This window comes from Dicentrarchus labrax, unplaced genomic scaffold (genome assembly GCF_905237075.1).
Source record: "Dicentrarchus labrax unplaced genomic scaffold, dlabrax2021, whole genome shotgun sequence".
NCBI classification, from domain to species: domain Eukaryota; kingdom Metazoa; phylum Chordata; class Actinopteri; family Moronidae; genus Dicentrarchus; species Dicentrarchus labrax.
Window position 1 is genome coordinate 4222864 of NW_026136712.1, and position 16882 is coordinate 4239745.

A 16882-nucleotide genomic window follows, 5' to 3' on the forward strand; every position below is an offset into this window, starting at 1 on the left:
ATACAGGGTTTTAATCTTTTCAATGGGAACTTTATTTGTAACCGTTGATAAAGATACAATATAATATTCATCGCCCTTAATATTATTTTATAATCTAATATGAACATTCTAGTAAATTGCATTTTATACAACATGTACCCTGGAGATTCATATTCACCAGTGGTAAATTAGCTTCCTGGAAATGTATCCCATGAGAGAAGAACAGATCTGGAGACTGCAGTGAAACGACTCCGTCTGTTGGGTCACATGAGACTGTGGGCTCTCTCCGGGGTTTGCACCATTTTGCATTACAGATAGAAATGGAAACAACAGAGCTGACACAATTCTCCATTTGACCTGTAGAGAGAATCATGTCTGGTCTACACTGCATCTCCACCAACTTGGTTGTAATGTTTTACCCCCTTCCCAATAAGTATTCAACAAGTCTGTCCCCAAACTCCTCCACACATCCCAATGATGGTGGCCATTTTCCAACATGGCTGACATCTGTAGAGGCCCATGTCATAGAATTTTAAGTAAAACATAAAAGGGGCACTCCAGTGAATTTCACCAATCATCAGGAGTACTATTCAGTCATAAAATGTCCTCTGTGGCTCTGGAGCAGCTTTGTCAAGTCTAAGAAAACAACCTAATGATTTCATAAGAGTTATTCTTTTTGGTTTTGGAGCCTTCCCCATATGATCTTGGCCTCTGCTGCATCCATTTGGACCACTGTGTTTTTAATCAGTCTCTTGCAAGACTCCCAATGTTATGAAAGTACAATACTAAAATCGCTGGAGTGACCCTTTAAGTAAGACAATTCCTTTAATGCAATGAAACTAAATGTAATAAAGCATACAGTGGGAAAAAAAGCCAAATATACAATCAAAACTTGAAATGTGACAATGTCAGTCAATGCTGAAAACACATTAAGCTGTGAGTTAACAATAATAGTAATACTCTGACACATAAAATATCATCCTTGTATCATGTGACAGTCAACAGATGACTTAGATTACTGCATACTCTTGGCTTATTATCGTATACGCTATGTTACATTCAGTTACTTTCCATTATTAGTATTTGCTAGGTTAAAGGATAAGACGGGCAATATTCAACGCTATATTAATGAGATTTGTTGACAAAAAAGAAAAATATAAATAAGGCCATCCTTATCCTTTAAGGCAATTTGTTACATTACAAGTCTCTACAGTGTCCCAGTCTTAAAGGACCACCATCCATACAGACAGTTTGGTTAAGTAGCTAACTCCAAGTTGTGTGGTTTGTCCACCAACTACCGCCCGGTAGACGTGGCTTTCTGTGAGGGAATGACAGCGGATGGATCTCAATAGTCTCACGTTGCGTCCTCCACTTCACCTGCCTGGTGTGGTAATCTGTAATCACATCACAGGCGTGGGAACGCGTTTAAGACTAGAGATGCATCCCGAGTGTAATACATGGTTTGGCGTGGGAAACATTCTATCATCAGTGCAAGCCAGAGACATGCCGAGTCACGGAGGAACATGCTGAGTCCATGGAGACCTTAAGGGTCAAAGAGCAGTAACTGTGTGAGGAAGGGTGATCCTCCTCTCCTGACAGTTGTGTGGTTGGTACAGAATGATGTCATTTAGCAGCATTGATGGGTGTCCTTTCTCTCAACATGAAACCCTTGCCAGGACTTTAAACAATGCAGTTACTACTGTCTGCCTCTGTGTGGCAGCACGGTGCACCTGTGATCAGTGTGGATGAGCAGTTGAGCTGTACAGTGCTATGACGGGCTGCGGAGGAGCATTCGGGCTCATTCTCAAACTGAAACGTACAGACACATTGTCAGTCTTCGCCCAGCTTCAAATCTGCTCACAGTTTCATTTGGTTTTCTCTGTTTAGGAATGAGCCGTAACGGTCGAGCAGGCCCTGCCAGGAACAGCAGATTAGATGTACTATATACATACACATTTACATCGGTGGACGCGATGTCCTAAAGTAACAATGTAGCATTTAATTAGCCTCAGTTTGTGCATATTCTGTTTTTCTGGATTAATCACAGAAAACCTCGGAAAAACCCAGAGGATCATTTAACAACATTTGCTGTAGATCAAATGGTTTTCTTTGAATATTCAAAGACTCTTTTGTCCACCTGGATTCTAAAATATTCTGTCCATAAAATAAAGATTTTTAACCTGCTTCCCCATTCGCAACTTTATTTCCTAATCCAAAGAAAGATGCAAATGATATTCAGAAATGACATACCTCTGTGCTTTCTTTTGTACAACATAAAGCAACATTCAGTTGGTTTACTTTAGCAGATGTACTGTATATGTAATGTTAGTTTTATGCTGTACAAAATTGTTGATATGTCATTTCTGTAAGGTTGAGTCTCACAGCTCAGTCTCAACTCCAACGCTAACAAATGTTTTACTGAAAGCTCTTCTCTCTCCTCTTCCTCTCTTATATTAGCAAAGAGTAATACAGGAAACATTTAGGTGGTACGTTTGTAGCTGTGTTGATCCTCATTCTGGCTGGTTAAGACTACAAACATCACAAATCACCAGCAACAGATTCAGTTAGCTGTCGCTACTTAATGCTAATTAAAGTCAACTGTTGGCTTATGTCTGGTTAACATCTTTCAGCTGGTGTCTGTACTAAGCCAAATACCTTGCTTTCTGTTTTTTTAAGACATTTTTGGGGCTTTTGTGCCTTTATTTTGATAGAACAGATGACGACAGACAGGGAAGGGGGGCGAGGGGGGCAGCTTGGAATCGAACCTGGTAAAGACTACGTGCAGCCCTTCCTTGCTTTCTCAGCCAACAAATGATCTTTGAGTTTGTTTACTTATTTATACCTTTAGTTACTTGCAAATACTGAAAGCAAAACATTATCAGAACATTCAAAAAGATTCCATTTTGATACAATGCTAACAATCCTTAACCCGACATTTCCAAAGACAATGATTTTTTGGGATTAGGAAACAGTCTGCTGGGAAACATACTTTCTTTTCACTGTATACAAAATATAGTTTGATCCAGATAGATAGAAGAGGCGTTAAGTGATTCTGCAAATACCATTAAAACTGCCATCAGCCTTGCTAGATGATATTATGGTCTTTCCGTGACTCCAATGACGGTGTACAAAGTGTACAAACTGGGGCCAACGCTGACTGTGAGAAATGTACATGTCCTAATAATGTGTCAAGACAAACTCTCACAGATTGCATATTGGGGGGAAAAAAGTAAAGCCACGCTACCGAATCCATGAGCTTTCCAGAGAGAACACTTTTTGCATTTACCATGAGTGACCACAACAAACTGCTTGAAAAGAGTGTGAGTGTGTGTGTGTGTGTGTGTGTGTGTGTGTGTGTGTGTGTGTGTGTGTGTGTGTGTGTGTGTGTTTAGACAGTAGGTCTATCGGCATACATCTGTACAGGTCAACAATTCAGAGGTGAACACACATATGCATACATACAGTCCACAATGTACAATCCAATATGTGGCTATTTTTGTTCATACATCATGAGTGTCACTGTTCAACATTTTATTTGGTAGATTCTGTATTTGTGTACGAGTTCAAGTATATATATACCATATATGTATACTCTATTTCTTTTACCTCACATAAAAAGATGCATTGCATTTGACTAAGACAATGTTATGTCTTCAAGTTTTTCTGGGTGAAGATGGGTGATAATATTTTAGGTTTCACCGACTTTAAAATGAGGTGATGGGAGGTGGAAGGGTTTAACAATATCATCTCATTGCACCGGGCAATTTGGACTTAGTTCCCTTGTTCTTTGGAACGCATGAATAAACAGGTGATCCTACGTTAACTCTGAGGGCTAAGATGTCAAGCGTTGCATCACAAAGCTTAGTGTCCCACCCACTGCATGTTGGGTGATCTCGCCACCCCCCGCCCTCCCCCTCGCTCCCCCAGCCTAACTCCATCAGTCAACGTACATAGGAGAGATGGGAGAGGCGGGGATCTGATCCAGGATGCGACAGACGTAGCTGGCGACGTCCACGAACCGCTCCTCATACATCAGGATGAAGGGACGTTTCTGGAGGAAAGACACAGTGAGCTTCAGGATGAGGATGTGTGAGACACGAGGAGCTTTTTACTTTCATAAAAAGATCGCTGATGGCTAAAGGGATATATCCTCAAATATGTGTTCAGCTGGTCACCAGGGAAATAAAATCATTTTAATGTATTTAAAATTAAACATTTATACTTGTTTTGGTCACCTAACGCATCAAAGTCCAATATTCACCCTTTTTTTAGCTTTTAGCTTTGTTTTAATAAAAGATCAAGTTTTGATGAACTGACTCCGGAGGAAAATGTTTAGTTTGCTCGCACATTTAGCTGCTTCATTCACAATGTTCACTCAATGTTCACCACCAGACTAACCACCAAGTCTATGTGTACGGGGGATTTTTCATAGCCTTCCTATCTCTGCTGGACAGAGGTGGATTAGGGCTGAGGGTGAGACGTTCTCACTATGTGCGACGCCTTTTACTTCATTTGATTTATTGTTTATATAAAAATAGATAGAGTAGCTTTAAAGGGTCAAAAGTCATATTAATTAACCCAATCCATAAGTTTAAGAAATTGATTTCTTGCTTTCTTCCAAATGTCATTAACCTTTGACACTGAAGGTAAACTATCCCCCAATCATATTAGCTCTGACCTGAGGCCTGCTCAGTGACTTTAGAACAGCTAAAGGGTTTAGGCACAATGCTAAGAATCAAACTTTTAACCATTAACAGCAAACTGTGTTACGTGTCCATAGTATCCTCTGTTAAGTAGACCGTTCATTTGGCCAGGTTACTTTAAAATCAATTCATGGTCTTTTCCAGAACCCTGGACAGCAGCAAAGAGACACAAGATGCTCGTGTGCTGGATCTGGACTACAGATTTGTAAAAGAACAGTGTAAGAACTTACCAGCAGCTCCTTGTACTTTGGCCTTTTTGATTCATCCTTTGTAAGGCTGGACAGAACAGGACAAAAGAGAATCCATCAGCATAAGTATAGGTATTCAGTGGAAGACTGTCAAGATACGTGGACACTTAGGACCCACTGTAAACCTCCATCTTTATGGTGTCTCAAAGTTAAGCTAAATGCTTTTTTATTATTTTCTATGTATCTACTGTGAATGTGTGTCAAAGTGGTAAAAGGTACAAAGCAGCACAGTAAACACTACTGAGTGAAGCTGATGTATAGCTTGCTTATAGCACACTGAGGTATCTCAATTCCAATGAACACAAACTGGTTCGTGTGTAAAAAGTCCTTATTTATGAAAAAGAGAAAAGTAACAAGTCCTTGAACATTCCTTATGTCACCAAACTAACCAACACATAAATCAAAGAACACAGCTGTGCTATTACTGCACTGTTGCTTTTAGTCGGGAGGTATTTGTAAACCATTAAAAATCTCAACTAAATGTCCACTTACTATGTTTTTTATAGCTTTAAATCACTTTTCAAGGTCTTCTTTTGCGAATGGAGTTTGCTCAGTTGTCAGGAGAGCACCGTTCTATACTCAGACCTCCTGAAGACGAATGAGCAGACTCCATCCACTGATGAAGACCTTGAGATGTGGTTGAAAGCTCTTGAAAAAGCTGGTAAGTGGATGTTTAGTTGAGTTTAGTTAAGGACAACAAAACTTTTTCAAGCTCAACAGTTTTAAGCTGTTCAGTAACACAGGATGTTGAATTTAGTGTATTTCACACAGTGAGCAGAAGCCTATAGTACTCTACAGCCTGTATGAGTGAATGTAATGCTGCTTACCAGAGGTTAACAAAGTTGATGAACTTGGGGGAGAACTGCCTCTCCTCTGAGTTGCTGAGATGGGGAGGCTCACCCTTCACCACTTGTGTCAGCTGATCAAAAACACTATTCCACTTGGGGTAAGGGAACCGTCCTGTGGCCAGCTCATACTGGAAGCAAACACAACAACGTAGACAGACTTACTGCAACAGTCCATTCACATTTTCTCGGACGTAACAACGAGAAGATTTCACGTTAAAGCTGACGACACCATTCATCTTACCAGGGTGATCCCCAAACTCCACACATCAGAGCGGACATCGTAGCCTTGTCTGGAAGCACTGGGGTCTATCCTCTCAGGCTGAAACACACACAGGAAAAGACTGAGAAACCTCACTGAACCCAAGGACATTTTTATTGTTTCCTCCTTCCATGGGGAGGTCAGAGGTCAGGCTCAGAGTCAAAGACTTGAGATGACACAGACAATACTGTAAACAGACTTCTATTCATTTGTGTTCAGTCACAGGTTAGGTTCATCACAGAGGGAGCGCTTACTTTTGAAATTAGGATTCTTATAATTGATATTTACTCTAGGCATTCATAATAATTATTGGGACAGATAAATTATCAGCCAATAATGGGAAACTTATATTCTAAATGATCAGGATAATGAAATTACAGTCAATAAATTATCAGTTGATATTAATAATCATTTATTTGGAAGCTTTATGTTGTTGTTAACAATAGTGATGTCAGCCTTTCTTACCATTAAGTGTGTAAATACTACATGTTTTTAACTTATTTTTAAAATACAAAAATGTGGAATTATCGGTTATGTTATCGGTTTTGGCCACGAGCAGCAGATAATTATCGGTTATCGTATCGTCCAAAAAAAAAAATCCATATCATGCGTCCCTTACATACTCTTTTCTTTTTCTCCTCCCACTATAATCTAGCTGTAAAATCTGATAACCTGTGATCAATGACCGGTCTGGTTTCTACTCCTGCTGCATTTTATGTAACACACTGCAAAGACCGGAGAAAACCCACATAAATGAGCAGAGGAACATAAATGCAGAAGCTTCCTTACAGGCGTACTGCATGATACAATTACACAATGAACATCCTCTGCTACTGCCTTCACAGTCATTAGACGTCAGCTGAAAAACGCTGCTCTCCACCAAAGAGGGAACATGTACAAAAGAGCAAAGAGCACTGAAGCTTAACATTGTGCGCACCGATTTTCATGAAACTCGGTGGATGAGTGTCACATTGGCCAAGGAGATCAGTGATTCCAACACAGACATACTGTATATAGCAGTTTCACCTGCAGATTTGTCTTCTCACCAACATGTTTGTCAAGTTTGAGTCAGTAAATGTTTTTAAAAAGTATTTTGTCCCAACTATCTGCATTTTCAAATCAAAAATGCTTTATTAGTGAATGCTGTTTAGGTGTTATTATAAATATTATTTGAGATGGAGTATGGCTGTGTGTCACCGTTTGTGATTGCTTACCGCCATGTAAGGCCTGCAGCCTGCATCTCTGGTCTTGGCTATGGAGTCCACCAGCTGACCGCTGATGCCAAAATCACACAGCTTGATATTTCCCCTTCGGTCCATGAGAATGTTGGAAGGTTTGATGTCTGAAAAAAAGACCATTTTACACCAAGTAACATTCAGAGAATTGATCCAAGGTTTTAAATGCAAGCACCAATGGATTTTAAGAGGCAGTGTAAAAATATTCACCACTGTTTTATTTTGAAGGGACAGAGCTATCTTTAAATTCAGTAACATGGCTTGTGCTCATTATTTACATTTTTACTCATTTTACATTTTAACAATACAAAGACATACCTCGGTGAATTATTTTCAAGTTTTCTTTTAAGTGGTTCAGTGCTTTAACGGTCTGTTGGAGACAAAATAAAACACATCACTCCTGTTTCGATGACACACACGGCATGAGATCAATATGTACAAAGAGAAAGTAAATCCTCTACTCACCGCTAATGTTATTTTGCCTAATATTTCCTCTGGAATGACGTCGTCTAACGCACAATATACATATTTGTAGAATTTGTCTAATGAGGTAGACATAAGTTCCATACAAATCCAACAGTCCCCCTGAAACAGAGAGTGGACGCTTAGTTTCCTTCAAGTCTGGGTTCAATCTGATGATTCACTGATTATCAATGAAATATTAGATCCTATAGAACACGTAGCAAACACAGTGGCTATTTAAAGGCAGAGCATGATGTGGTGCGTTTGAGGTCAGGGAGTTCTGGTCAGACCTCTCTGAAGAGAGCGCCGTAGAACTGAACGATGTAGGGACAGTCACTACTCCTCATCACCACGTCCAGATCCATCAGCAGCTGCTTCTGCTCCTTCTCATCCACAGTGGAGCGAATCCTCTGAGAGACACACAGCACAAACACATGTTCACACTTCTGCAGGTCGGGCCTATACGCTCACTACACAGGAGCCCTGCCTCCCCATAGTGTCAGACTCGGTGTCAATGTTTGCAACTTCGATGAGAGGATGAAGGCGAACTATTTGTCAAGAAAAGAAAAACACCATGAGGGTGAATTGTGGAAATCAGGTAAACTTGTGTTCTCTCCTCTTTAAGTTTGAGGTCAACAAATAACAGCATGGTTTTAATTATCCATTAACAACGCATTAATATTAATTTATCTTATTCTATAAATATTGTTTGTTTATACCTCATTCTGCTCTATATCGGTCTACTTATAGCTCCACTGACAGATGCAGTGAACAGTTTCAGAGGAGGGAGGATTGTAGCGGTGTGACTGTGTGGCAGTGGCAAATAGTTAACATGGCTTACGGGTCAGGTAGGAAGGTGGGTAACACCCTCTGTATGTTGCACTGACTAATTGTTGCTCTGGATGAGGTAAACTGGGGTGAGGCGTTTCTATCAGTATCAGCAGGTCACCTTGACAGCCATGATCTGGCCCGTGGGTTTGTGGACCATCTTGTTGACGGAGCCATACGCCCCGCGACCGATCTCCCCGAGGTCTCTCAGATCCTCTGCAGTGAAGTCACAATGCTGCTCTGGAGAGATCTTCAGCTTCCCCGACGACTCGATGCTGTGTGTCCGCAGACGCTCTCTGGAGGAGGAGACACAGGGGGGGAGACGGGGTTGGACGAGGCAGCGTATAAGACATATTAGAGTAGGAGAAAGAGGCCACGAGAAGGGGAAGGAGGGGGCAGAGAGAGAGAGAGAGGGGACAGTGTGGAGCCATGAGAGGAACGTGCATTATAGATTAATGTGGATATGATCAATATTTCATCAGCATGCCCAAGCTTCTGTGAATCTGAAACATTTAAAGGTTCCATGAAGGGGCTTTGTTATCCAATATTCATATGTGATTCAACTCAAGCAAAGTGGCCAATGGTGGAAGCTTTGTGGATGACTTCCTGCCTCTAACCGCCAAAATTAGGTAAAAAAATATGTATTATAAGTAGTTGGATGAAAATTAAAGGGAAATATTTTAACCCTCCATCAGACCATACAGTATACTTGCAGTGGCCAATGATATTGCTGCCAATGATAACGAATGACAATATATACAAACTTAATCCTCAATACATGCTAAATGTGCTAGTCGCTAGTTGGCTGGATGCTACATTAGATGGATTATTTTGTATTTCCTCATGAATGTGACCCATCCTGTTTTTAAATTAATAATTTAATTAATTCATTTAAAAAAATAGAATATTAAGTAAATGAAAAAGCCTAAAACCTGAGGTCTCCCATCTACAGTTCGGGCCGTGGACCTGGAAAGGTAATGCAAGCACATTAATCACAGACCCGGGTAGAGTAACCATTATGTATTGATGAAGTGGATGAATGTTTTGTTTTCTTTTGTGATTTCATTTTGCTTGCACATGGAAAACAATTACCAGTGGAAATACTGTAACCCTACCCAGCGCTGGCGGGATAGAACAGCGCTAACTCGTCAGAACAGCCCAAACTCAGTTGGAGCATGTCATCAAAAATGACAAGAAATGTAACAACATGTAAATGTTTTATGAGGAAGGAAAAGTAAGATGTTTATTAGGCCTCAAGGATACAATGTGTTTTGGTGAGAAAAAATAAATGTAGTCATAACTGAAAAACCTGCAAATGGTACCTTTAAGTAATGTAATTGTACAACTCTAAAATAATAAAGAATTATAAACTAGAGGATGTATTGCCCAGAGTTCCCATGAGATCCCACCATCAGCTGGCTCTACTCACATGTGCGGGTTCTGGAAAGAGGGAGGCGTTGGATTGAGCGGGAGCCTGGAGGCTGGTTTCACTGGAGGGTTGGCGAAATTCAGCTTCAGAGCTTTACGTTTACCTGGCAGAACAAAGAGAGAAACAGATCCAGATTCCCAGAACATGCACACCACACTGTGGGCTCAACCAGCTGGTGCAAACAGAGGACGAGCACAGTGTGACAGCTCGTCTTACCTCAGCAACTTCTGTCTCTCTACGCACTTGAGATAAGCCTTTACATGTGTCCAATGAGCAATATTAAAAAAATGTGTTTCTCTCCTTGTCCCTACAGTGTGCTGTTTGAATGCTGTACATGAGTTTGACACTAGAAGGATGTTTTCACATTCATCTGCTGAAAGTGGAAAGTTTCTCTGTGCTCAATGAACATCTGATTTTAAGGGGTGGGGCCTACCAGCATGATTTGTGACATCACAAGGAGCAGATGTCTTTTTAAGGATATTAATGTCAAAATTATGCTTTTTTTGAACAGAAAAATCATACGTCTTAATACATGTCTGGAGGGGATCTTCCTGCCACAATATGATCGAGTATCATACAATGAAATCTGGCCAACTGAAATAGGTCGGCAGAGGATGGTTAGAAGAAGATCTTGTAACATCAACATGATTTAAAGATCCAGTCTATGAAGAGCTGTTTTCATCCACAGACTGACCTTCGGGTTACCTCAAGTGCTTTCAAGATCAGAGGAAGCACAAAATGCATTTTGAACACAAGCAAGGTACCCACATGTACAGGGGTTCCCAATACTCCGATACTGCAGCAGTTCTTTCAGCTGTTCACCTTCTCTTCCAAATAATGTATGTGTTCAAGTTACTGGAACTGTTGTTTCTGCAGAAGAGCCAAAAGAAGCCTCACTGCAGGATACTGATATTGGGAATCCCTGTACAACATTTCCATTGAGAACTTTAAAAAAAAAAAAAAGTTGCAATTCAAACCTGAACAGTGTCCTTGAGATATCAAAGTGACCCAACACTTAAATAGCACAATTCCAATTTAAGACTGAATGGAGTCGACATTGTTTGTCGCCTGTAAGGACGTATCTCCAGAATATAACTGCCAATTAAGCTAGCTTCTATGCAAAGTACTGAGTTTAAGTGTTGAGTCGTCTTTGCCATGCCCTGTTCAACCAGCTCTTGAGTGCAAAACAGATCCCTTAACCTTTAAGCCCCGGTGCAAAAGAATCTCTCTTGGCCATAACTGAAATTGTGACAGTTAATAGCAGTGAACAGTGGACAGACTCCCCAACTACCAGAGCACCACACAGGCTGTTTCAATAGTATAAAGTGGCTTCCTTTCACCTATTTTCTCCAGCTTAATATATGCATGATAAACACGTCAAGAATCTGGAGCTCAATGACAACGCTGCCCAATCACAAGGCAGCAGTACGCCCAGCCGTCAGCCAATGATTGAACAGAAACGTGGCTCAACGAGGAGAGGAAACCACTTTAGACTACTGAGGTGTACCCACAAAGAGTAGAGGTCGGTGTGCTTTGTGTGCGAGTCTATTGCTTACTTTGGGACAATCCAGACAGGCTTATCTGAAACCCTGGAGTAAAGGAGAAAACATTTTACTACATTTTCTTAGGGCTTGTTTAAGAGTGACTGAGTCATGGTTCAAAAGTGCCATCCCAGCAAGAGCCAATGCTGAAAGTGGAAGAGAGGGCAGGTTACTTTGAATGTGCTTTAGAGGGTAAACAGGAAGCACCATATTTTGGTGGGTCTGGTTCAGTGCACTGCCATGCAACTGTACATGTAAGTTGATGTGGATCCAGTGTGTTGTCAGTGGAAGTTAACAGGTTTAGTCAATACTAGCCCAGCAGCAGAATGTATTAAAATGACTATTTGATTTGGTTCATCTCTTCTTTAACCTCCTGCAGTGTATCACTATTTCACATTAAAGAACAACATGAGTGATTATGAGTGATATATCACTGTTGAACGTTCAGATGCTGCTGTCATAAAGCACTCTCAGTATGGCAGTCATGTTCCACTGGTAGATCCCATTCCCCACCAGCATTTGATCATTTTTACTTACATATGCCGCTGCTGCTGTGTGCCACATGATAATGAGATGCCACTCATGTTCCAGTAAACAGGTGCCACTTTTCACAGTAAGATACAGAGTACGGCTGGCCTAGGCCATAAAATGACATTGGAAGATGATGCTGCTGCCAGCATGCTATGAAGGCTATCCGAGCTTGTTCCTTGCACACTGATACCTTGATCTGGCTGGCCTTTTCAGCGTGGCTGCTGTGAAACAATATTAGTGTTTCCCCCTGTGAGTTTTGGGAAGGTGGTGAAAAGGTTGGAGCAGAGTTGTGTCCACTATCAGAAACTCCTCCAAGACTTGCTTCTGCCAAACAGCCTTTTTTTTCTCAGATAGCATCAAGACCTGCCTTACTCTCACTCTGATTACGGGCCATACAATAATGATAGCAAATGATTGTAAAAAAAATAAATAAATACATATACATATTTTTTAAATGCACATGTATCACAAGTACTCCGCCATTACGCAAAGATCAGGGATCGGGATCAGCAGTGGTGTACTGGTGCCTAGAGAACAGGGTATGCTCTTAATTAAGGACAAACCTGTGTGTGTCCTGTGTTATAAAGTGACTTGTAAGACTAGTGCTCCATATTTAGCTCACCTAATATTTGCACATTTTCACGTAACATCTGCTGCTTGATTTCAGACAGTAAGGATGATTCTGAAATGAACATTAGCTACAGAAGAGGTGCAGATTTTGCATCAATACTGGCTCACAGACCCATGAGGCAACCACATGCATCAGACCTCATTCCTTACTCCATCCACCTGGACAACTGTGTTGTGCCTTTGCCATCCTGCAGAACACTACTGAATGATGCACATCAGAGGGGATTTAGAAGTGGTTATACGCAATGCTATACTGTGTATACCTGCACTAAACCACTGGGTATCGGGAAGGAAAACGGTATCAGAACATCTCGCCTTGTATTAAATATATATTATGTTACAATGCATAGAATAATGCAGTTAAATGAAACTGCTTCTGACATACTGTACCCCACTCTTCCTTAAATATCAGTCATATTCTGACATCTAGCATAAACATACTATTTTTATATGTACCTTATGACAGTTGAATAGTCAAAAAATAAAAGTGGAATACCACTAAGAACAGGCATATGGCACCGAAGCAAGAGTGGGAAACTACTGGTGTGTGTCGGCAGTGTCATCTATCTGTGGAACACAAGTGACACGCTGCTTATAGGTGGCACACAGTGGGAACATACTGTTATCAGCAGTTGCATAATGCCAGCGAGAATTGGTATATGCGAACAGGAAGTTGTATCTGCCAGTGGAACATGACCGTCATTCTGTTTAAATATATACCATAAGCAGCAGCATACCAGAAGCTAACAGTGGCATACCGCTAAACAATTGAGATGCACATTTTGATATCTGTGCTGCTGAAACTCTCACAGCACTGTGACCCTGCAGTGTCTCATCAAATGGGGTCTGTCTACTGTGTCTACACGAGATCAATATAATCTAAGGTTCATTAAAACATGCAGATACGTGGATTAAAATGCAGGTTTTGCTAAAAAAAAAAATAGAGATATATATATAAATGAAATTAGGAAACGAACACAAAACAATGATCAACAGAAGGAGGAGGAAAGGGAACATTTCAAGGAATTCCTTTGCCAAGATATGGCCTAAACAAACACAATGTGACCCCCAACAGCAGTAAGAGACAGTGTGAATACCTGTTTCATTTTGACATCTCCAGCAGGTGTTGGTTTCTGTAAGGTTTAAATAAAACATTTGATACTAGACATCTGCCACAGAGGAAGAAAATACAACTGTTGCCACTGGATACATGGCTGTACTGATGTTCATTAGGCTCTGAAAGTCAATCAATCAATGGAAATGCCTACCCAGCAACTACCATCAACACATCCATTATCGGACACGACCTTGTCTGGCGTACTGCCTTTTAGACGGCACACAGCCTACTGTACGTAAACTGGTTTAGCATTAGTGTGACTGCACACAAACGTTTATGAGTAACGGCATAAACTGAATAATATAATCCCAAATTAGCTAACGCCACTAACACAGACTCACCCGCCAGCTGACACTGCTGCCAGTTTCTATTCTGACTTCTATCAGAGGATACTGCTGTAAGTTAGCTCATAGCATCTTATCGAAAACAGCTGGCAGAAATAGGCACATAGGCAAAACTTGTTTGAGCTAGCTTTAGGTTTTGGTAGCTAACAGGCTTAGCTTTCCGTCCGATAATGGATTCAGAGCTGGGACTCAGTAAAACCCTATCGACCTAGAAATGTACAGACCTATGTGACGATAACAAACGGCAGACATATTGTTTCAGTACAGTAGTATTCAAAGACTGCTATTACATTATTTAACGGGCTGTAATCTCGACACAACGAACACACCTAACGAGGACTAAACGTTGTCAGACGACTGGAGCAAATTCATCAACGTTTTCAAATGAATGTTGACTCGGTGAATATTATTACCATATCTAACTTTAAATACATTATACTATCATTTATAATGTATTATTTATTTGCAATAGACAGCGGTGCATTCAAACAGTGGCCTGGCAGTGTAGGCCTTGGTGGTACTTGTAGCAGCCTGCTGGCTAATAATATCGGTGAATAGACATTCATTGAACGCGTCTTTCCACTGTCACACACATGGGATTCGGGTTTTGTTGCTAATGTCTGACTCAGGGTGAAAGCTGTTCACTGTGCCACTAAAGGTCTGTCTGTCTGTCTGTTGAGCAGATAGACAGGGGACACTTCCTCACTGCTAACCTTGTAGCCGTGTTGTTTCAGGGAGCCACTTCAAGCTAGGCAAATAAAGCCAGAGCGTCAGCGGAAACTGCGCAATGCAGCCTTCAAAATAAAAGCGGACAGTTTGACAACCCGCTAGTAACACTAAAGGGATCACACTATTGTGAGAAATTCGACATGATATTGTTTAATACTAAACAATAATTGTAGGTTGTGAGTATTTTAGTATTATTATTTACTTTATCTATTCTGTCGAGGCTTAAATGTGTAACACTATATTGTACTACCCAGTATGGGTAACAACACGCCACTGAATAACTGAAGATAAATGATGACTTATCTTCCATATTGGATTGGTAGTGCTCATCCACCACTCTAGGTAGTTAACTGTACAAATAGTCGGCTTAATTTTGTAAAACCAATAAAGATATTTAGATATCTAGCTCATCTTCTACCAACACATAATCAGTCCAAAGTCTGCTTTTCATATTAACATGAGCAGATAATTATTCATATTTAAGTTAACTTGATTCCATTACTAAACACAAGCAACAGTATCTTACAAATAATACGTCCTATGACAACAACGCAGATTTTATTTTGAAAGTTATAACCGGGAGGTTTTAATTATTCTGTCCCTCTTGACAATGGCTTTTCTGGTTCTGGGAAGCTACAAGCTACTTTTTCCTACTAACTCCAGTGTCTTCACTTGGAATAGAGAACTATGAAATAAAGGCCATTGTCGCCTACCTTGCATGCTGCTGCTCTGTGTCTGCTGGTGGAAATGGTGCGACGTGGATCCTACAATGTTGCTGGAGCTTGTGGAGTTGCTGTCAGGACTGGGAGTCGCCATTGTTGTGTTGGATTCCGGCAGCGCTCAGGCTGCAATGCAGAGAGTGAAACTTCGCCCGCTCTGCCTCCAGACGGGACACTGCGCCACTTGAACGCAGCAGCTGCACCACGGCCACGTCTGTGCCGCTGCCGCCTTCGCGGCCTGTCGGAAATGCAGTAAATCACCACTTCACAGCGCTATGTTTGACATGTTTCTGTCTCTTGTGCAAACCGACACACTACATAATATACCTCCCTCTATATATCATCATGTTGACACATCTGAGAGGTGCTGAAAATATTGATATTTTTAAACCTAAACTAAAAAACATCTATTCATTTGTTTTAACATTTTACTGTTGACCATTATTTCTTTTTTTAATTTTGTCTATTTTTTTTATCACCATTTACTCTTAGCCATTGTTTTACTGTTTTATTATTAGCAATATATTTATTATTAGCAATATTATAAAATATTGTATTGTCTTATTTAATTACATTTTTTGGTGTGTGTCAGTCTAAATCCTTTTTTAACAATCTGTTTTGTCAGTCTCTTGTAAAGCACTTTGATTTGCATTTAATCGTATTGTATACTGTATCACTATTTGCATGTATTTAATGTGAGTTCACTTTTGACCTTTGAAATTGTAATTTGACAAAATAACCAAACTCAAGGTCCACTTGCTCACTAAAGTAGAGGTTTCAGTCTCATCGCATGGTCAGTGGATGGAGTTTGCTCAGTTGCCATGGCGATTATGGAGATATATAAGGGAATGCTATTTACAATACCTGTTGTCACATGTCCATACTCAGATAACTCCACCTGCTGATGAAGGCTGAGATGCAGAAGCTCCAGAAAAAGCTAGCAAGCTGACTTTGAGTTAACTTTTTGTCTCATACGTATTTTTAGCCCCCTCCATAACATCTCTTCCTGTCTGTCACGTCAATATCATTTTTGTCTAAGTTGTAGTTTTTGGCATTATTTTAATGTTTATGTGTCTAAGTGTGTTTAACACTTTTCAGTTGATTGTATCACCACTTTTTCATCTGCAAGTAAAAACTCACACATTAATGTACTACTACTGTGTCAAGGTTAATAATCAAACCTCAAGTGATATTCCTCTCTGGAAAAACTCCAAGTGAACTTTGCTTTATTTCATTTGTAGCTACCACTTTCCCACATTACCTGAATGCAACATAAGATG

The 16882-nt window shown here is 40.4% G+C and overlaps 2 protein-coding genes and 1 long non-coding RNA gene across 6 annotated transcripts in view; 1 reads left to right on the forward strand and 2 right to left on the reverse strand.

The window, feature by feature from the left end:
- dnah9 (dynein, axonemal, heavy chain 9) overlaps nucleotides 1-10080 on the reverse strand; it is a 332930-nt gene extending 322850 nt beyond the window's left edge. Inside the window, exon 1 of the mRNA XM_051416719.1 lies at nucleotides 9992-10080. The gene's annotated coding sequence lies outside the window, so the exon portion shown is untranslated. The remainder of the gene's footprint in view (nucleotides 1-9991) is intronic.
- Nucleotides 9-15817, reverse strand: map2k4b (mitogen-activated protein kinase kinase 4b). Of its 4 annotated transcripts, XM_051416811.1 has the most exons (13): nucleotides 15597-15817; nucleotides 13791-13826; nucleotides 11548-11580; nucleotides 9992-10094; nucleotides 8684-8858; nucleotides 8025-8144; nucleotides 7738-7857; nucleotides 7591-7642; nucleotides 7252-7379; nucleotides 6020-6097; nucleotides 5758-5906; nucleotides 4913-4958; nucleotides 9-4030 (listed from the first exon to the last, which is right to left on the reverse strand). In XM_051416811.1, exons 1-13 carry the CDS (start codon nucleotides 15697-15699, stop codon nucleotides 3917-3919), a joined length of 1257 nt encoding a protein of 418 aa, XP_051272771.1. In that variant the 5' UTR covers nucleotides 15700-15817; the 3' UTR covers nucleotides 9-3916. The 4 variants fall into 4 exon arrangements, with proteins under 4 accessions (XP_051272771.1, XP_051272773.1, XP_051272772.1 ...); XM_051416813.1 differs by lacking the exon at nucleotides 13791-13826; XM_051416812.1 differs by lacking the exon at nucleotides 11548-11580 and having other exon boundaries at nucleotides 15597-15816.
- On the forward strand, nucleotides 14257-16753 carry LOC127372933 (uncharacterized). The gene is made up of 2 exons (XR_007886757.1): nucleotides 14257-14553; nucleotides 15565-16753. It is a non-coding gene; the product is annotated as an uncharacterized LOC127372933 (long non-coding RNA).
- The last annotated feature ends 129 nt before the right edge of the window (nucleotides 16754-16882 follow it).

Excerpts from the sequence above, each read along its gene's own strand:
- map2k4b (XM_051416811.1), bottom strand. The coding sequence starts at position 15,699 with ATGGCGACTCCCAGTCCTGACAGCAACTCCACAAGCTCCAGCAACATT. Across the intron at positions 7,643-7,737 it reads TAGGCAAAATAACATTAGCG|ACCGTTAAAGCACTGAACCA; the intron begins GTGAGTAGAGGA and ends TGTCTCCAACAG. Across the intron at positions 7,380-7,590 it reads CTTGAAAATAATTCACCGAG|ACATCAAACCTTCCAACATT; the intron begins GTATGTCTTTGT and ends TCTTTTTTTCAG.